Here is a 21406-nt window from a genome sequence, read left to right on the forward strand (position 1 = left end):
ATAAAATATAAATTAAAAAGCATGCCATTAAACCCCGATTTAGCAGTTAGCTCGGTGACTTCTAGGTCCCACCAATTTACTCGCGCGCAGCGCGCCATTAAATCCGGTTTTACCTCAGCCACCATGAAGCCACAAAGCACAGAAAACCAACCGTGGACAACAACGCTAGTAGCAACAATATTACATGGAGGTAAAAAAGAAACTACACCCTAGCTCAAGCATCAGCCGTTAAAACGAGCATTAAAGTGTAACCCAGCAGCAACGCACATCATATTAACAGCATAAAACAATTCCACTGCAATACAAATAGGCGCCCCATTTAATTAAAAACATCGGCGAGGAGAGCTGCTTACCTTTCGAAGGTCCGGAGGGAAATGGACGAAAAATCAAGCGGCTCGCAGAAGGCTACGCCTTAACTACGGGACGCGCCGAGGGACATATTTCATGCACGCGAGTCTGCTGCATCTTGGATGAAAACGAAACTATTATCACCCTTTCTCCACGTTTAAAGACCTAACAGGAACGAGTAATAATTTGTAAACTTTAGAGTAAATGCTAATAAAGTTGCTTCAAGAAATAAGATGTGCATAGGGTTGGGGTGGTAAAAATCTACACGCTGCGGTGGGGGGAGGGGCGTACATGAGAGAAAAAGAAGTGAGACAAACAAGTTGACGTTCAAATTTTGAACATGGACACGTGACTTTTTTCTTTTTTTGAAAACAACTTTATTGAATTAATTAACAAACAATAAAACAAAATCACATATTCAATTCAGAAAAATTATTAAATTATCAAAGATTATATGGTATAAGGGTATCTGATTATTAGATGCATTGTAATCACCATTAAATAAAACAGGCCCAGTAATATAAAGACAATAAATATAAAAAATAAAACGGCTAAAACACCCAATTCAAACTATGTGGGACCTTAATTCCCTGTACTATGCCTGTGTGGAATTTCAAGTCGCTAGCTCAATTAGGGTTAGCCCCTAACCCTAACCTTAACCCTAACCCAAACGTCTACACCAGAGGTATTCAATTAACAGTCACACAGGTCCACAACTAAATTTTCTTCCAATTAAAAGGTCCGAACCAAAGTCCAACTTCCCTTAATGTCTAGCCTATGTTCACATTTTTATATAGTTTCAATATTTAGTCATTTTCAAAAGAACGTACTTATATACTAAATATTTAGCAACGTTCCTATTAAACCCTTTTGCCAGTCAAACAAATATAAGGTGCTTATTTCACATTCAAGAAAATGTGGCTCCAAGAACTTCAGGGTGCCTCTTCCAGAAAAAAAACTGTAAAATATCTCCTGCAGAAATATATCAAGTGCTAAGCATTGAGTTAACATCTTTTACCATTTTTCTCAAATCAAAGAGTTATCAGCCTAAAAAAAAGGAAAGCCAAATTATCCAAGTAAAACAGCTCAAGATGTTCAGTTCACAATCAATAAAAATGGCTGTCCTTATGAAAAACTAATTCGAAATGAGCTTTGACACCACCTTTTGTTTTGCATATTTTTTTAACTTCTCTTAATGAGACTGCCCTGCCAGTGACTTAAATCTGGGTTGGAACGGAGTCAGGGCCATTGGGATTTGGTAGATTATTTCACACATGTGGGTTTTGTGTTTTCCTTTAAATAATGTTTGTGCACCCGCATTTATGCACTCCTTCAACTTCCCCATCACTGAATGTTTTTTCTATGTTTCCCCAAAATCCATGATACTTTTAGTGAACATTCGTTTGCATGGCGCTGGGCTGTAAACGAAAATGTAAAAATCTGTTATACTGCACTCAAAGTTCGATGTTTTTGCGTGCGCCCACCTCAAACTTCAGCGGATAACTTTGCACAAAAGGGCGGTGCTTTGTTTCGTAGTGGTGCTTCGCAATGTTGCGACGGTTTCGGAGCATATGATGCACACTAGTTTTGAATCGGCTGCAGCCAGAACGAAACTAAATTTCTCCGTCCATTCCTTGAAAACAACACGCATCGACCTTGCTTACTCTTTAGCAAGGCATACTGTCAGCAGCACTCTCTTCCGGTCTGTTGCGCAATTGGCAGTGGATCGTAAACAAAAGATTTGATTGGCTCAAATCAGTGACGCCTTTTCCGTATTAACTAGAATTGCAGCGCCAACGTTTGCGAATGCGCCCTGAAAAAAATTCTTCATAGATTGGTCATGGGTCCGGTCCGAACCATCCCGCGGTCCGGGTCCGCCATTTGGTGATGCCTGGTCTACACTGTCTGAAACACGAGCATACAACGGTGTTCTGCAGAAATATCCACATGTTCCATGGGTCCAATGTCTCAGAAATGTCAAAGTACATAGGCAAGCAGAGCTGCACTGAGTTTTTAAGATGCACAAATTAGCATTAGGTTCTGATCAGTGAGACACATTTGATTGCCCCATGAAGTCGTCTATGCACTGGCGCTGGGTGGGAGTGGGAGTCGTATTTGTGTTTGGTTAACCACTGCCACCGTGAGTGAAACTCCAACAAAAAATCTGTACTTGCCATTGTCTCATAAGTATATTGGAGAGGGTGTCAAGTGGCTCACTTGCATGAAAAGAGCCAACCACCTAAATGGTATCATTTCAGCAAAACGAGAAGGAGGGTGTGTGAAGTAGGGCTGAATGATTTTGAAAAACAAGCAGTTTGGAAAAGGGATGGATGGTATTTAATTGTGAATTTGACGATCAATCCATATTATTGATAGGATCCACAAAATTATACACAGTCTCGTTCACTTCAGGGCTTTATGTGCTGCCATTGTAAACAATCCCTTTTTAAACCCATTCCGCATCAGTGACATTTTTTATGTAAAAATGTGTTTAAAGGCATTTTAAAAATGATAAGGGGACTATATGGATTCTGTTAAGGCACAGATACAAACTAGAAGACAGAAAATCTCATATTTTTTGCACATGGAGGATGTAAAAAAATACATTCCAATCCTGTCCAGAGAGGAAGACCCCCACAGAGGTCACCCGGGGTCCCAACCTTCCACTTGAAGGGCCATGAGAAAAGAAGAACCACAGAGACAGTTTTTATTCCCATATCCGCCATCTGTGAAGATTCATTCAGTCTAATCTCATGCTTTATGTATCTCCGTGAGGACCCCTGCCACCACTACCAAATCCCATCCTCACAGACGCCCCTCTTGGGAGTGACTCCATTTTGTTTGCAGCTTGTTATTCGCTCGCAAGCTCACAAGAATTTCATGTTCTGCATTCTTGCAAATATATTAAAGGTGCTGAGAGACGACGGTGGACATATGCCGCCAAAGATTAACCCTTCCTTTGTTCTCAAGTGCCCAGCTCTGCTTGAATTGTATCGCTAAACATATGAAATCGTTTGTTGGGTGGAGAGATACAGTTTGTAGAGTAGATATAAGTAAAATATCCTGTTAAAATTCAGCATCAATTCTCAGAGTGCACTTGAAAATTGTCCATGTCTACTGGGACCAAATAGCCTTTTTAGACTAAAATCACCTTTACGAACTGTACTATGTAAGTATTCTTGAATTCGCCCCCATTAAACGGAACATTTTCATCTTTCTAACGGCAGTTTTCTGATGGATCTCATTCGATGGCAGTAGTGCAGCTAATATCTATCAATTGAAAATGCTGTCATTCGTATGGACTGTCAATATAGATGATTTGCGTGCAGTTCTACGCGACAGCTCGCGAGTAAACAATATGTGCTCGGCTCCCGTCGCTGTGTATACAGCTGAGCTCGCACCCAAGTGTCCACGGAGTTACCTCATAAAAACTTATTCACCGTATTTACTACCGTATTTACCGCAAAAGGTGCACAGTTTAAAAATAAGACTACCTTAAATCACCCAAAAGATGCACATGTACATTATATGATACCTTTAAAAATAGACTTTTCCTTATGGATGCCGACGTTAGGATGACTTACGCAAGTGTCAGCCTGCAGTGAAAGAGTGTCGTGTGTGTGTTTGTGTGTGTGCGTGCGTGTGTGTGCGTGCGTGTGCGCGTGCGCGTGCGCGTGTGTGTCTGTGTTTGTGTGAGGGCTCCTCCTCTTGGAGAGAGAGAGACTGTTCCAGTGTGCACACGTTGAGAAAGTTGAACTTGTGGCCACATTTCTGCACAAGTGAGTCGGGACAGCTAGACGGTGAAATTGAACATCATCTCCATTTTTTTCCTCCTCCTCTTGTTGTTGTTAACGCGGGCTGTCATTCCACACTGGATTTATCTGGGAGAGCAACACCTGGTTGATTATCTGAAGGGTGAGTGATATGCGCTGTTTTTGGTGGACTGGTTTCAAGAGTGAAAGATATTTGGTGGTTCTGCGTTTCTTCCCCTTTTTGTATGTGGGAATGAAAAAAGGTTGACACTCAAGTATGGGTGCCTGGAGGGAGAGGTACCAGTATGTTTGTTACTGCGGGTTCAGTTTGCAGTGATCATTACGACATGATATACAAGACATTACCCAAAACTTCCCTTGGAAATGATCAGATTTGATTCCACTTGTGCCCCCAAGCTCAGAAAAATAACATGTTTACAGGCCTATACTATTTGATTTTGTTTTCCTCGTTACATAATTTCTATTTATTTGGTATTTGGCTTTTATTCCCCAAGATGCAATAAGATGCACGCTTTTTAAAATAAATGATGGGCACGTGATTAGTACCTGCCTTATAATTTTGAAGTTGGAATCCGGGTTTGTGGAGTTTTCACGTTCTCTCCCACATCCCACCCAGAAAATTCTTCTCGAAGACTTTAAATTGTCCTGGGAAGCGAATGTGTTTTAGAATAGTTGTTTTGTATGTGTCCTATGATTGGCTGGCGACCTGTCATGTGTGTAACCTGCTTCTCGCCCAAAGTTATTGATAATTTGATACAACTCTTGTATTAGAGCTCATTAAGTCATGCTTGACTTTTTCCAATCATCTCACCTGGGTGGGCCTGCTCGGCGTTAGTAAAACAAGCTGGGCACAACTTCCACAGCAAATAGCAAATTGCCAGCACTTTTCTAGGCAGCTTTTATTTGTACGATCGTTGCAAGGGATGTAAAGGCCCAATAGTCCCCCTTCCATCTTGCATGTTCAGGCAAAATGAAGTTACATGCGACATGATGAACCTCCCTGTGCCCGGAATATGTGTGCATTGCACACAAGCTGTGCTGAGGGAAAGCTGCGGGATCAGGTTGCCCGTGTCAGCTGCCGTAGCCGGCTGTTCCCAGGTCTGTGATTGCCGTAGTTTTCCTGCCATGGCCAATAAACAGCCAAGTGGGAAGCTGGGATTAGGCCGGCTAGAACATCTTGAACAAGCAACTATTTTTGATCCATTTCTCTTCTGTCTGTCCGAAATAGCTTCCATACTTGTTTGTCTTACCTTTTTTTCTTTTATTAGTTTATGAGCTACATCCGGGTGTGAGAAAGATGCAAATGGACGGTCACCAATCATTGATTATTGCAGTCATAGGCTTCACATTTTGGTGGTGTTAAGGAAGCGCCGTATTTTTGACTTCCAATTTAAGGAAATGATTGTTATTAATGTGCCCTGATTGCTTTCCAGAAATTTCCAGGGAAGAGTGAGTGTCGATGATAGAGAAGAGAGAGTAATGCCGGCGTCATAGGCACAAGACTGCATGGTAGACTATGTAGGGGGAGCGCGTGCGATTCATCACACACGTTAACGATTATCCCTTACAGGACTTGAACCTTGTGAGTCCTCACATCGCATTGTGTGCTGCTTCCAATCATGCAATAACTCACAGCGTGGGTTGTAGCGATTGATCTCGGACCAACGCGATAAATCCGTAATCGGTTCTCCCATCGGACATTTAATCACACAAGACTCTAATTGTACTGTATGCGCTGGCTGAGGTGAAGGATCTCTTCTGGTTTTATTTCTGCGACGCTTCCACATGAAGTCAGTTCCTCTTTCACATCCGCTAAGAAGCGTGGCCTCCTCTCCACGCCAGCAGGAGCAAACTGTTCTCCAAGCTTGCAGCTTTGGTAACCGGGTTATATTTGTCTTTAACACATGTGGGTCACGGGGGCCCCACTGTGCAAGACTCAAAGTGGGAGGAGTGATATTTGAAGGGGTTACAGCACTGACAAGCAATGTGATGTCCATGTTTCCTGTACAAGTTTTTGCGATTAAGTGATCTGAAGCCAAAGTATTCTACTACGCCAATTTATATGCCTGTAACACCGACGTATACAAATCTGAGGCCACAGTGCGCATTGTTGATTTAATGAACATTTTCGTACCAGCAGTGTTTTACAAGGCATTTGACAAAAATAAAGACACAATATTTCGAGGAAAAAGTTTAAATTTTACAAGTATAAAGTCAATAATGACATTGTTTTGTGAAAAAAAAACATTTCAAACGAAGAGTAAAGCCTTTTTTTAGAAGAGTTATTTTTTATCGTCATAGTCATTAGGATAAAAAAAAGTGAAACTCTGAATCTTCCGAGAATTATTATTGTTGTTATTTTTTAGTGATGATGCCATTTCATCGAATGCACTAAAATCATAATTTCTTTATAAATAAGTCATTTCCTGCAGAAAGTTGGTCCGGGTATAATTCCAAAATGCCCAGGGAACTCAAGGAGCATCTTTGTACCAACCAATGACGCTAGTTATCATGTTTAGGACAGTGCAGGGCGGCTTGCGTGGGTCTCTTCGTCCTCACCCAACGCCATTTTGCAACGTCAAAGGTCTTGTTGCATTTTACTCACCACAGCTGAGTACTATAGACCAGATTCCGGACTCTCTGCCACACGCATACTCGTCTGCTCTCACGGAACGCGACGGGATGCAACGGAAGAGCGCCCTGGACGTGGCTAGAATGAGTCCAAATTAGCCCCTTTCAAATTGCACCTTCAACGCCATGGCCACAGTCTGGAAAAGGCCTTTTTGTTTACAACTTTCCTTCCCCGTGGCCACTTCCTGTGGTCTCAGAAGATTCCACACTTTCATATTTGTAGCCTTCTACACAAAACCTTGAGCAGTTTCAGCAAAAATCTGCGTAGTTTTATCCAGGAGGGCGCGCATGGATCTTCCGAGACCAAAAAGAATATTGACTCAGGCCAGAAGACTCCTGGAACAGTTTCTGTGTGTTGTTCGCCTTAATATCTACAACGTATAAAGGAGGAAATGCAAGTCGGGTGTCTTCTATTTAATTCATCCTTCATTCTTTGGACCACTTGCAATCATCAGCATCTTAGTACGATATTACAATATCGACTCGGGGAAAACCGGTGCCCACTTGGCTGCTCAAGAAATATCCAGTGACTTTTTTTTAATAATTTAACAGACAGCGTCGCTTCATATTCGGACAGCTGAAAGCTACATCATGGGTTGGAAAGATTTGCGACCCTCATTTGCCATTTTACTGCAGTCCCCAGAATTTATGGTCAGACCTTGAGCCAGACACACATCCCGAGTATGTATTGCACACTGCCCAAAATAAACGATGCTAGAAAAAGGCTAAAGGCCGGAGGTTTAACAGTTGGCGAAAATGCAAAATTTGTTTGCATTTTTTTTTTTTAGTTGGCTGAAACCTGAGAAAATTCAAGTTGTTTTACAGGCTCACAATTTGGAGACGGGCTTTTCATTGGCTAGCGTTAATCCATCCATTCATGGATCAAGCCATCCAACCGAACACTTACCATATGTTCTGCATTTCTTGATGAAAAGTGAAGAGATGTATTTTAGTTACATTTTAGCTTAAAAAAACTTCACTTAAAAAAGCTTAAAACTAAAGATTTGCAACAACAATGTGCATAATATATAGATGGGATGGATGTTTACTGTGTATGTGAGTTATCCTGTATGATATTTCTGTTCCTTTTAAGCAGAAATTAAGCACTTTAAGCAGTCTTTTGCACATTTCATAGGATAAATAAAAGAGAGTGGACTTTCGTGCTTTTTATTTATTCCACATGTGGCATGCTAGCAGCATTCATGAAGTGGGAAGAAGGTCTTTCTAAGATTTGGCAATTACCCCAGCAACACTTACCACACTTTTATTCATATTTGATTTGATTATCTTTTGATTTTCTCTACTTGGTGCACTGCAAATTGGAAGCACTGCTGGGCTGCTACATCTGGTCATCATCTGGACCTGTGGCTTGTTTGGACTCTCACCAAGCCCATTTTAGCCCGAGTCACAGAGGCTTTAATGCTGATGTCAGCAGAATTTAAGCGGGTGTCACTGAGCATACGCTGAGCTTCAAACAAGGAAACAATGTTTGATGAGTTTAAAATGAGCGTGGGAGATTCTGAACTTTTGACTTTTGTTCAACTTAACTAAGCTCGTCTGGATGAAATGTTAGTGGAATGTTTCAGGAATCCCCAGTGTACGTGCATGAAGTTATGTCATACATTTTGGTTTTGGACTCTTGGCAGGTTTGAGTTGCCGTGATGGACGAGCCGTCCCACGGTGGGCCCCAGCATGGCGGCTTGCAAACCGGCATGGCGGCCTACCAGGGGAGGCAGGGTGTCATCAGGTGCGGTTGGCTCAGAAAGCAAGGTGGCTTCGTAAAGACGTGGCACAGTCGCTGGTTCGTTCTGCGAGGGGACCAGCTCTTCTATTACAAAGACGAGGACGAGAGCAAATCCCTGGTAAGGACGCCAACTCAATAATCCCGGCGCGTGACAAATAACTGCTTACATTAAATAGACTTGTGGAGAGGTTTTACTCCGTGAGTGATCATTGAGGTCTATTTATTTTTTTTTGTCCTATCATCAGGCTCAATGTTTCACATGCGCGTCACAACTGTCGTTCTGGTCCCTGCAAATAGCTCATTGAAATGGAAACAAAAGATATTCACTAAAACTTAGACTCACAAGAAAGTTTGATGCGATCCATATGGATTTTTTTTTCTTTTGCTCAAATGACCTTTTCGTCCGCTGCATAATTTTTGGAAATAAATGTTAGCTGCTTTCAAATGCATGACAAATAATTAAACAATTTATGCTGGTCAGTGCATAATTGAGTCGAGAACTCATTGACTCATGCAGACAACGAGGCAATTGCTTTAGTGACTGTAACCAGGCAGCCTCTTGCAGTGAGTATGCAAAGCCTGAACAAAGACACAGACATACTTTTGGTTCTCATGACTAAGCAAAATGTGAACAAAAATGGATGTATAATTCTTTCCATGTGTTTCGTTAAACAAGACTCTTGTTCTTTTTCCAACATGCTTCCTTGACTGTAGCTGAACTTTCCAGTACTGTCGATGCATGAGTTACTTGTTTGCAAATGATGCTCAGTGAGGGAGCGTTAGCTAGCGACCATTTCGCTGTCCGAAGGTTAAACGGAGTAACTCAGTTACTTGCTGATCATTACGGTCAAAGCAAGATAGTCAATCAAATTTAGCGAGCAAATTGTGGTTTTCAGTCATGATGTTATGCTGGTCATCTCTTGGATAATGGATTTGGTGTACAGAAGAGAACTTTGCTATGAGAGGGAACTCGCAATGATTTTTTTTTAAACGCAAACAAGTTTAACATTTACAATTCTCAGCTTTAATCTCATTTTCTGTGCAATACAATACAACTTTATTTATATTGCACATTGCGCAACATTTAGATATGGTTTGATATAAATGAGCAGGAAATTAGAACACAAGAAGGTATTTTTATCAGAGTATTTTTACTTCCCCTCTCAAAAGAAAATTGTTATAATACACAAATTGTATCCGTTACTTTTCTCACACTAATGGTGCCAAATGTTTTGAAATCATTTATTTTGATCTCTCTTTTTAAATCCCACTGTACCTACAAGAATAATGCTCATTTTTGATGGACAAAGGCAGAACAGTTGTTGTAGCTTTTGCATCATGTCGTGTTTGGGGATTGAGCCAAGGTCTTAAGTTAAACAATGACGAACAGACTATGGACCGTCGTGTCTTCGGGCATCACCAGCGGCATTCAAGTATTCGACATTAACAATTGGCGAGAAGCCAATGTCGCTTCAAGGGGTTGTGTTGTGTCCCGGGCACTTGGGCAGCCAAACCTCTCAGAGCAACGCGTGGAATTCCAAGAATGGCAACCCGATGGAAGTGCGAGGTCACAAGCATGCGTAGGGTGACGGCACGTGTGGGCTTATCGTCGACATGCCATCAGCCTGCCCTCACTCGTCCACTGAGTGGCGCGTCACTCACACCCAAATTTCACCGTACGCGGCCTATAAACAATGGTGCCATTCATTAGCCGCTGTCATTTTTGCATGTAAACCTCGTTGTGGTGCTTTGGTGCCAGTGAATTGCCGTATTGTTCAGATATGTGCTCCTAGTGATGATGTGTTTTGATTAAAAAGACAACGCGACAAGGTCTCATGCGGCAAAGATCTTTTGTCTGACCTTGACATTTCGCCATGCTAAATGCAGCTCTGTTTTCAATTGCAATGCACAATGAAGTGAAATGTTCATGCCCCTGTTTGACCTTCAGCGCAATTGTCATCATTGAACACGACGTGTAGTCCGATTAATACAAGCTCAGTGTGTATTACATGGCCAGTTGCCACCTGATGCTTCATCACATCGCAGACGAAAAGCAATCCATTTTATTTCCGTGTTATTCTTCGCAAGTAGCACGAACAAAGACTCTCAGTGTTGTGGAACGGGCTGCATGTCCAACTAACGATGAACGGAAAAGTCCATCGGCTTCCTTCGTGTTCTGTTTTCTAAATTACATTTCATTTCCATGACTTCAGGTAGGAACAGCCTCGCTATGGGAATTTTAAGGAATGTGCACAAGTGACTTTCACAGAGCTCTCAGAGTGCGCTTTGCACAGTTGTTCCTTTTTTTTTTTTAAATTGTAACATTATATCTTTGGATAACAAATGTACAACCAGATTGTTTATCATGGATTTCCATGTTTCTTCTCTAACTGTCCAATCAGCATTTTATCTATCTCGGTTCTTCTGTGTCAGCCAATTAACACGACTTTGCAGCCAATCCGCCCCTTGTCCACTCTGCTCAGTTTTGAGTCAGCCAATCAGCACATCGCCTATATTGTATCCTCTGTTACTTCCAATCAACTCTGTTGACAATGTTTTTGATTGCAACATTGCCAAAGACTCTAGAGAAAAAGGATTTCTAGGAAAAACAGGAACTCACTGACATCTCTAGAGCTCCCACCGGGTTTGACTTCCTGACTCTGTGAGATGACTGAGGCTGCACACCAGTAATTAGCAAATGAAAAAAAAGGGGGGGCTTAGTGGTCATCAACTGGCGAGTGACTAATGACCGTTGACTTGCAGTTCAACAACTCTCAATGTGTTTCTGTTTGTAAGTTGTAATTGAAAAAAAAAATCCTCATCAGGATTTAATAACTTGCATCCTGAATATCATAAAGCTTTTTCAGGAGCATCTCTTAAAGTCGGTGTGATATTAGCTGTGGTGCAAGTCAATATTATGTTAGAAAATACCTGAGTCAACATTTTTTTTTCAATTCTCTGAGAATCTGGTTTTGGTCTAAACGTTTTCACAAATTCTTCTGAATATTTAAGGAATTGAGGAAACTCAATTGAGACATTCTCATCACTTGGCCTTGGCTGAGGTTTCGGAGGATGTTTTGTTTTGTTTTCATCACTGTGATCACGATTTCAGAAATAAACCGGACTGCACTCATCTTTGTGGGTTTCCTCCAATTTTCATCAACGACCCTTTTGCCCTGACCCTAAGTTTGACTAAGTGGTTGGAAATGACCCAAGATTTGTCACTATTTTTCATGTTGTTTTTATCTTTAGTATTATTTTTTAAAGATAAAGATAAAGATGTCCTTTATTAGTCCCACAATGGGGAAATTTGAGGTGTTACAGCAGCAAAGATATAGATCACACAGAGTCGGCGGCGTAATGTAGCCGTTAATGTATAACATTAGCAGCAGACATTCATAAAAAGCATGCAAATATACACAGTATAAACGTATCTAGTGTAAGGAAACACTCCTAATGCCTGTCCATTATACAGAGGGGTAAACGCTGTAATGATAAAAACTACTGAATGATTGAAAATACTGCAATGATAAAAATATTGCAATGATAAAAGTACTGTAATGGTAAGAGTACTGAAATGATAGAAAATTCATAGTTGCATGTACAAAAAATGTCCTACTTTTTCCGTTGTTAACAGAAAGTGTTTGAATGATGCAAAAGACTGTGTTTTCCTCAAAATTGTAGAATATCAGCAATATGCATACAAAAATTATCAAATGACAAGAAATATCTCCTAGCACAACTTCATAGAGGCCTTTGCCACCTTCTTTCCCGGACACAGGGCACCCATTTAACGAACAAAAATTCACATCAACTCAAATTTTTGAGAAGAATTAACACAGTTGGTGTTTAATGTAAGTCACGTTTGCCCAAAAAAAGAGAACATTTATTAGATTGATATATCTCGGAGGCCAGTAGAAAATCCTACATTTAGGGCTCCATAACGAGGAATGATTGCTTTTAATTGACCGTGATGTATCCTGCCAGGCATCCGACACTGTATATGCTCCCCAAAAGGTTTATTCAGCTCATGTGAACATTAAATCGAAAAGGATAAAATGCCCTCGGCTTGAAATGTGTACACTGTATTTTTTTCTCACTAAAATGTCCATGAATAGAAAGCAATCCCTTAAACACGCCTCGCAGAGTTTTGTGTCCCATGTTTGTATTTTTGGGACGTTGTCATTACAGCATTCCCCCCTTTAAATGACTGTTCCAATATAGTAACAATATACAGACCTTAAAAAAAAAAAGGTTGGTCAATGTGGTCGGATTTGAGCACAGCAAACAAAAGGCCACCACGAGAGATGTCAGTGGGTGTTGTGGGTAAAAAGTATGGAGCGACTAACGCCAGTTTGGTACCAAAAGGCAGACCCACAAATGCATTGAAGCCATCTCTTGTTTCCTGGCTGGTAAAAGTGGCACCACTATAAATGTTAAATGCAAAAAAACATCAGTGCCGTTCATCAGCGTCAGTTTTGCACATGATGGCCACATGAAACATTCTAGTTCTGTCCCGCTTTTTACAGCCCTTTTGCTCTGAAATCATTTCATCTGGGGCCTCAGGTAGATTCTCCACTATTTCCTTGGTTGTCACAGTTACGGCCCATTAAAGTGCCCGGACCTGAGACTCCCCTCTGATCTTACTAATGCTGTCACTGACCCACAGCCTGTCTTCATTAGCATGAACCTTGCCAATGACCTCAATCGATTTGGCACCACGGGGTCGTTCTAAACTCACACTTTAGTCCAAATGACCATAACGTCGGTCAGAACTTAATCCTGACTACTTTGGCTCAAAACATTCACAGCATGGGATTGAAATGTTTTGTTCTGTTACTCTTCCGCAGGGAGCCATTTTCCTACCCGGCAATAAAGTTACAGAACATCCAAGCAGCGGCGATGAAGCGGGAAAATATCTCTTTGAGGTCATTCCAGGTAGGATATAACCATCCAAGTCATCTAATTGAATTTATCAACGCAATGATAAAGAGGAAGTGAACCCCCTCAAAAAATATTTGCGATGATATGTTTTATGTGCCTTCACTAGTGTAAACATGACATTCAAATTCATATTGCATTTGTGGAATATGAGTTTAAGCAGCAGTATCCACCCGTTTTAGCCATCTTTGGAGACGGCCATTTTGTCAATTTCTGTCGACTGAAAATGACATCACAGTTGCAGAGAGCTCAGATAACGACCAATCATGGCGCACCTGTTTTCTGAAGCTGAGCCAGGATTGGTCATTCACTGAACCCCGTGCAACTGTGATGTCATTTTCTGTCGACATCTGGTGGCAAAATGGCCGCTCCATGAAATGTAAAAAAACAGGTGCATTTTACTGTTTGCTCACGAATAGAAGAAGTCTCCCTTTGCCTACTTTACTCAACCCGTCCGAGGTGAACCGAAGTAAATGCTTACCAGACAATAGACCCATTCAGAAATGTTGTCTGTGACTGTTTGCAGCGTAGAAGTGAGCTACATCATGCAGAGAACTATTTCTACAGTAATATTATGGTAACCATATTGAGTGACCTGAAAAAATAAACTGTACAGTATGTAAGGCGTACGTTGTGTTCTTGTGCTTTGGAGCTTCAAAAAAATGATTTGTTTTCATAATGTTTAATTTTCATTGGGCAGAGAAATGAAACTGCATGAGGCCATACCCAACGTCCTTCAGGAAACAGGCTGAGTGTGGCCCAATGGTGTTGTCAGAAATATGTTTTTTTTTTTTTTTTTACATAGTTTGAGGGAAACTGAGTACATACTGTAGTTACCCAAAACAATTATCATGACTTCGATCTTACTTCCTTTTTTTGGGGTTTCACACAATACAGCACGTTATTTCTATCCTCTTTTGGATTGAAAATCGTTGGCGTTGGCAATTTGATTTTTTTCCTGCACGTGTATATGATTGGACAGTTAAGTTTCCTGATTTTTGATGATTTTGGAGATTGAGGCAAGGATTCTGACAGATATAACTGGTGACAATCTGGAGTCTTGCTGGTTTCGGCAGTTACCAGCCGGTTAACAACACTTTGTCGGCGTTGCTGAGTGGCTGTCGTCTCCTTTAAGGCAATAAAGTTTGTTTGGGAGGAGACTGTGGCGAGTGAGCAAACGGAGCAGTGAGGGAAAGTGAAAATAGCACCACATAATGCTGCACGTGTCCTGGCTAAGCTAACGTTAGCATGTAATGGTTATTTATGTCAGCTTTGTTTAGCTTTGAATCTTACGACAACGAATCTGCTCGACAATTGAGCCAGATACGGTGCTTTAGGATTAGAAATAATGCCCACTAGTAACCAGGGGTGGGCCGATTGGGATACCTCCCGATGATGTTCAAATCAGGATACTTGTCTGTGACGATTAGATTTATAAGCAAACCAACCAGGACCATTTACGCCATCCGGAATCGGGAAAACACATCTTGTTGTGAGGAGGTGAATAAAGAAGTCTCAGAGAAGCGGCAATGAAAGGGAAAAAGCACAACACATTTATTCCACTGCTCTGATGCCGTGCAGAAGACCGAACGGGAAGTAATGAGGGCGGTGGGAGAGGGTGGGGGAGATGGGGGATTTATGTTGATGACTTTCCGAGGAAAATGGAGAAAGTCGTACACAGATTTCTGTTGCCCGGCAGCTCGATGTCGCCCAAGGCTGGAATCACTCCGCTTTATATTTTTGAGTCTTTAAATTCACCTGCGCTCACTTGTTTTCTCCCTCCTGAGCATGTTCTTCTCATCTTTCCACATCTGGATATGTGTTTAATGTACACCGTTCAAGGCAGGAGAACATGGCTCTTGGGAAGCAAATATTTAGACTACAGTCCCGTTTCAGTCTTGAGCCCGTCACAAACTGTCTGCGGGGCACCGATGCAACCGTGGCATTCTAGTCATGTTGGAACATGCTGGCCAGATGTTGAGCGAAAGAGGGAAGGCATAAGATGTGTACAGTATATTTTACAAATGTATTGTACTTGCAACGCTTGCTGCATTCTTTTCTTTCTAACTGTTGTATTTAAATCGTATCAACACTTTTTTGGGCTTTAGGTCATTTTAGAGCCGTAACAGGGGCCGGAACCCTAATTTTTTCAAATCAGAACCTCATTGGCTCGGTGCCAACCGGGAACTATTTCACCATCCAAGGTAGTAGCAGGAGCCCCTTTTACACTGCTTGTTAAATTTGTTTCTGTCTTGCTTTTCTTCACACTGTTATATTTAGGTAGCAACAACACGGAATGTGGAGACAAAGTTGAAGCGGAATTATTTTTCTTTTTTTACCTCGAGGCTGGTATCAGAGCTTTGATTGAGGCGGTAAGAGCCCTTAGTGTAAGGGAATCCTACGTTGCCCGAACACGGATCTGAAGTTTTTTTAAACAAACAAAACTTGCATGGAATTGGGGTATAAAGTTGGCCCAGTCATTTTGGGCTACTTTTACGCTGTCTGTAAAAGTTGCAATTTTTCTGCCTTCAGTAAAAGGAAATTGCGGAAAAGTTGGATCAACTCCAAATTTTCAGAACCAACTTGGATACAATTTTAAGTTAGGTAACTCAACTAAATATTTTAAGTTTTGCTCAGATGCAGCATAACACATTTGAGTTTACAGAACTGTTGCAACTTCAATAAGTAAAAACAACTCAGCTAATTCATTTGGAGCAAACAACTTGCATGTTTTGTTGTGCTAACTAAAATCATTGCCATGGATGTCAATTATTTATAATTTTCAACTTAAATGACTGGTTTATCCCCCCCACTAAAATACAAGTTTTGTTTTTTTACTGTGTGTTTGTAAAGAACATCGGCGTGGCGATGGGAATGTGGCTGAGGCCTGCTTGGTAAATTTCTTCCTTCTAAAGTCGTACCAGAACCATAACAGAGGCATGACCCAGGGGTCTGAGGTTTGACACACGACACTAACTTGTCTCGCCATCTAATTATCTGATTGCGAGATGCTGTATCGATAATGCTTCCTTTGCTGGGTTCCGCGTAAACGGCAAAATGACTTGAATATCAGCTGTTTTATGTGCTGCATCTCTGCATGAAAGAGACAAAACTTTAATCTGATTTTCCACATATCTGACAACAACATCGGAACATCCCGCTGATGGGGCTCGGGGCTTGTAGTTTTATCTTGTTCATCCGTGCAGGAATGTCAGGTATCTGTGAGCTTGGGAAAACAACGAGCAGTGACAGCTTTCGTCTTGCTCTTAAAGGAGACATTATACTTTTTTAAAAGCAGTTTCCAGGTGTCTTATTAACATGTCTATGACCTGATTTTGATAGCTAGCAGTACATTATAGGGACTCTGTATGATGGTGTTTCATGTAGTGTAGCACAGTTATTGCTTGAATGAGCCTCGGGATCGTTCCCAGCCTGGCTCCGAAGTCATCGACAGAAAAACTTGGCGTGAGAGTGGTTGTTATGGAAATTGGGCCCCATTACAGATAACATAAAATTGACTTGGTTGTTTAATCACACTTGATCGATGGGCAGGCATGCCAGAGACTCAACTATTTGTATTTATGACATCAAAAAGTAATTTTCTCATTCATTAACCTCTCCAAAAAGATGTGATTCATCAACACAGGAAGCGTTCCCTGCTGTGTTGTCCCAACATATTGATGATAAAAGTCCAAAAGTTTTGGCTGTGTCTGGTCTGAGGTCACTGTGTCACAACGTCCCCCCTCATTCCTTTCCTAATGCTCGATACATGAGAGGCCTTTGTGGGTCACGTTGATGTGCGGAGATGAGCAATAAGTGAGTTTTCCCTCCAACTTATAAGTCAGTTAAATTAAGTCAGCTTCATTTTCTAAGGGTTTTTGCCTCAATTGGAAGCTACAGAAGAGGGGCAAATAAAGCTCAGAGTGCCCTCTAGTGGACAATTTAGTTACTGCAGTAAAGGAAATCAATCTTTATTTATATAATGCTTCACTAACATCTAAAACTGTAACAAAGCAAACACTTATTAAAAGCCTAAGTCACAAGGTATCCACTTCATTTTACATTTTACACATTTGCAGTACAGTAATACCCCGGTTATCGCGGTTAATGGGGACCGAGACCACCCGCGAAAACTGAAAATCCGCGAAGTAGCGGCGCACCTTCAAAAATGCTTAAAAAAAAAAAAAATATATATATATATATATATATATATATATATATATATATACGGGTAGAGAGAGAGAGAATGAAATTCATGTTATAACAAAAAAAAAATTATTATTAAAACTTATTATTTTTTTATTCCCCAGCCCTTATTTTTGTATTTATTCAATTACTTCTTTTTGTATTTATTTAATTACTTCGACTTTTACCTGCTGGTACGCCGTCCGGTGTGCCCTGTGAAATGAAAGGTGGCATTCTTCATTTATTTATTTATTCATTTATTCATTCATAACTGACAGCCTCGCGCTGCGCTCGTGCCCGGGCGGAAGAGGTGCTCCTCTTCGGCTTAATTGTCACGCACGCCGGACCTGCTCCCCCGAAGCGTGTCTCCGTTCGGTTGAACTCGGTTTCATTTCGCCCCGCCCGTGCCCGGGGAAGGTGCTCCTATTCGGCTTAACTGTGACGCGAGCATGCCCTCCTCCTCCGGAGCTTCCATTCGGTTAAACTTAGGGGCCGCTTGACACCGCCCGTGCCCGGGGAAGGTGCTCCTATTCGGCGTAACTTTCACGCACGCCGGCCGGCCTCCTCCGGAGCTCTCGTACGGTCCGAACCGCGCAAAACATCGCCCCGGATCGTGCCCGGGGGACGTGCTCTTCTTCGTCCACTCTCCTCTTTGTCCACGCTCTTCTTCGGCGCACGGCGGTCGTCTAACCGCTCCAGCGCCCCCTCGTGCCGCTCAGCGAAACTACAATGCCCCCGAATATTTTTTAGACCCGCGAAGCACTGAACCCGCGAAAGGTGAACCGCGAAGTAGCGGGGTATTACTGTATAACATAATTTGCTGTGAATGGTGGACATTATCACGCAGTAACTTCACTGCCTTTATATGGAAGGAAGGAATGTATCAGGATAAGTGGTGATGTGGAGGTTGAAGAAGAGGAGGACCCAAAAATGCAAAGAAGCGAGGAAGGGGAAACTTAACGGTCATTTCATTAACAAAAACAAAAGTCAAACTACGAACTTGGAAAAACTAAAATATCAAAAAGTGCAAAACAACAATGGCGAACAAAACACAATGACTTGACTTCACTAAACTTGACTGCAAGACACGTATGAAGACATGAACATGAACATCTGACAGTGACAACAGGCCAACTAGAAGTGAAAGCAACCAGAGAACTAAAACCAAACAAAGTAACGAGACAACGAGGACCATCTGGACAAGGGTTGGGGGGACCGATTGGTTCACACTTGGGAGAGACGACAAGCACAGGTGAACACAATCAGACACACACTGAACAAGGAAAAACAGGAAACGAAGTACTAAATCAAAAACAACAAACACAGACCATGACAGAATGGAGGATATCTTAATATAAATAAAGTTGTAGTGTATTGAATAACAATGGGGTTTATTTTACACTCATTTTATTATTGGTCTTATTCTAAATTAGACTATAGCAACTGTAGTTTTTTTTTCATATTATATCCTTAACACACCTCACTGAACAAACCCAGAATGGCTCATAATAATGTAGTTTTTTAAAGTGTTGAAGATACATTGTTCTCACATGACAGGTGGTCTGGATTTAATTTCACCACATTGACAATGAAAGATCGCCTCTTTTGGTCTTGCCAGCGTTCCAAGTGTCTTAAACGTATGTCAATGCAAATGTTTCTACTTACATGTATGTATGTATGACACCAGCCCTTTGCGAGTTAGAAGCTCCATGTGTTTCCCGTAACACGGGGTGGTGAAGTGATTTAATTAGTGTGAGTCGTAAATCTGTGGGAATGAATTTGAGCTGTGGTGGCAAGTTGTGAAATTGATTTTTGCGGCTATAATGTCTCGCTGCATGTCAAGTGTGCGGGGGCACGCGTGAAATTTACAGTTACAAGGCGGTATGCTGGGGAACGACTCAGGCTGACCTGGCGGCAACGTTCTTGTTGGGCCAGCTGCTCCTAATTAACAAAGCAGACGTAGCTTCAAGCTAATCTCAACTAGCAGCACATATAATTCTATTCTACTGTCGTCTTCCTCATCGACTTCCATGCAGTCACAACCTGCTTGTTTCTTCTCATTCGTGTTCCGATGAAGTGCATTCCGGACCGTCTTCTTCTGGCCATGTGCGTATCGTGTGAAAATGTGGCTTCCTCCGGAAGAAATGCACCACGGGGAGTCCAGATGTCTTGCATAACAGCCAAATTGAGGGGTTCGCTAGTTGGTAGTCAGGTTCACACAGCTAACACCCCCCACTTCCACCCACCGCATATCCTTGAATACATTACAGTCGACACGCATATTGGGTTGGCCATGTCACATTTTTGGGTTCTGTTTGTCCCACACTTGAATGTTTATGTAAACTGGTCCCGCTGCATAAATATTTGGATGTCTCCCTGTTTCCTTTTCGCGTATGAGCGCCAACAAGTTATTACAGTCGCTGTGGAAGTTCCTTTTTTATTAACGTTGATTTTTGAGGAAAGTTGCGTTCAAGAATTTTGTTGTGGATCCTTGATTTTTGCAGAATATGATTTTTTTTTGGTCATTTCTCAGTGAACGCTTTATGTTTTCATAGCATTTTTTTGTGAGCAGTTATGTGCGGTTGGTACTGATCCAAATGACGATTCCTCATTCCTGGCAGAGGTCTGCGCTCCAATGGATTGCTCTTAAATAAAATCGCCCTCCCTAGCCAAATTTCAAAAGGACAGAGTTGAGGAGATTGAAAAACAGATAAGTGGCTCATCAAGAACCTTCCTGCGAGAGCAAGAAAGCCCAGTTTCTTACCCGTCTTGGCCTGCCAGTAGCAGCGGCGGCAGCGGCCTCGGAAACCTTGCATGTCTGTATTTATAGAGCACTGTGGATGAGTCATTTGGCAAAGTGCCTGCTCCCGGTCTGCCAGTTTTACAGGTCTCCACTTTGGGGAGGGCCGCTTGATTTACGACGTGACTCTCTCCCTGCAGCCCTCGCTCCCGCCCTCTCCTGGCCTGCACCGGCTTCCAGCCTCCCCACCCCTCTAAGTTCACTCAGAGACGAGCAACGTACGCCACCTTCGCTCATTCTCTCTGTTCTTGCGGGTTGCGGTCTGGGGGGGGGGGGGCGGGGGTGGGAGAAAAACTTTCTGGGAAGGAACGACTTCCTGAGGGGAAGGCAGACTATCCTCGGCCTGACCTCGCGTCAGCCGGGTGCTGCAATGAAGTTTCTTTCACCCATGCGGATTGTGTGCAAAGCAGGAGCTGTATGAAGACGTCAAGTTGCAAAGAAAGGAAGGGGGACAAGAGTGGTAGTCCGGCAAAGAAGCGTGAGTGTTGTGGCAGAGACAGAAGACGGCAAGTCTATTTGTGGCGAGGGACAGGAACTCATGAAGAAGTGGGACTGGCGGGCCGGGGGTCAACGACAGCAGCGGCGGGGCTCATCTACGTCTGCAGCCCATGGACCTTAACTCCGACCCAGGTTTGTCTCTTTGAGTAATGTCTGCAGACAGGTTTACATTCAGTTGGGACTGTTTTATCGCTCATATAATTAGACCGTGGACTATTTAAAGTTAGAAGTAGACTGACGAACGGAAGGAAACCAGTCATCTATGATGTTACATTGCCGACGATGTGGCATTTTCACCGCGAACAAATGATTGTGTGCTTTCCAACCGTCATTGTGAATTGTTGAATTCCAGCGCTAGTATTCACTGCAGTGCTACAGTTTGTGCTGCATCCGTTTTAGAATTCTCCCACCGGCATCGTGGCGGGGCTCATCTACGTCTGCAAAAAGTGGAGTGTGGAAATAGTTCAACTGTCTACTAATTTATAT

At 42.1% G+C, this 21406-nt stretch overlaps 1 protein-coding gene across 3 annotated transcripts in view; it reads left to right on the forward strand.

The window, feature by feature from the left end:
- Positions 1 to 4116: 4116 nt before the first annotated feature.
- The window catches only part of arhgap24 (Rho GTPase activating protein 24), a 31129-nt gene continuing 13839 nt past the window's right edge, over positions 4117 to 21406 (forward strand). The window contains exons 1-3 of one of the 3 annotated variants that reach the window (XM_088281883.1): positions 4117 to 4263; positions 8399 to 8614; positions 13347 to 13434. In XM_088281883.1, the coding sequence (XP_088138009.1) occupies positions 8414 to 8614; positions 13347 to 13434 (289 nt within the window). In that variant the 5' untranslated portion in view covers positions 4117 to 4263; positions 8399 to 8413. Of the gene's footprint in view, positions 4264 to 8398; positions 8615 to 13346; positions 13435 to 20735; positions 21053 to 21406 lie in introns of those variants that run through there. The other 2 variants (XM_088281886.1, XM_088281885.1) reach the window with 2 other exon arrangements.

Source organism: Idiotropiscis lumnitzeri, chromosome 18 (assembly GCF_059441095.1).
Source record: "Idiotropiscis lumnitzeri isolate Australia: NSW breed Sydney's pygmy pipehorse chromosome 18, RoL_Ilum_1.0, whole genome shotgun sequence".
NCBI lineage: Eukaryota > Metazoa > Chordata > Actinopteri > Syngnathiformes > Syngnathidae > Idiotropiscis > Idiotropiscis lumnitzeri.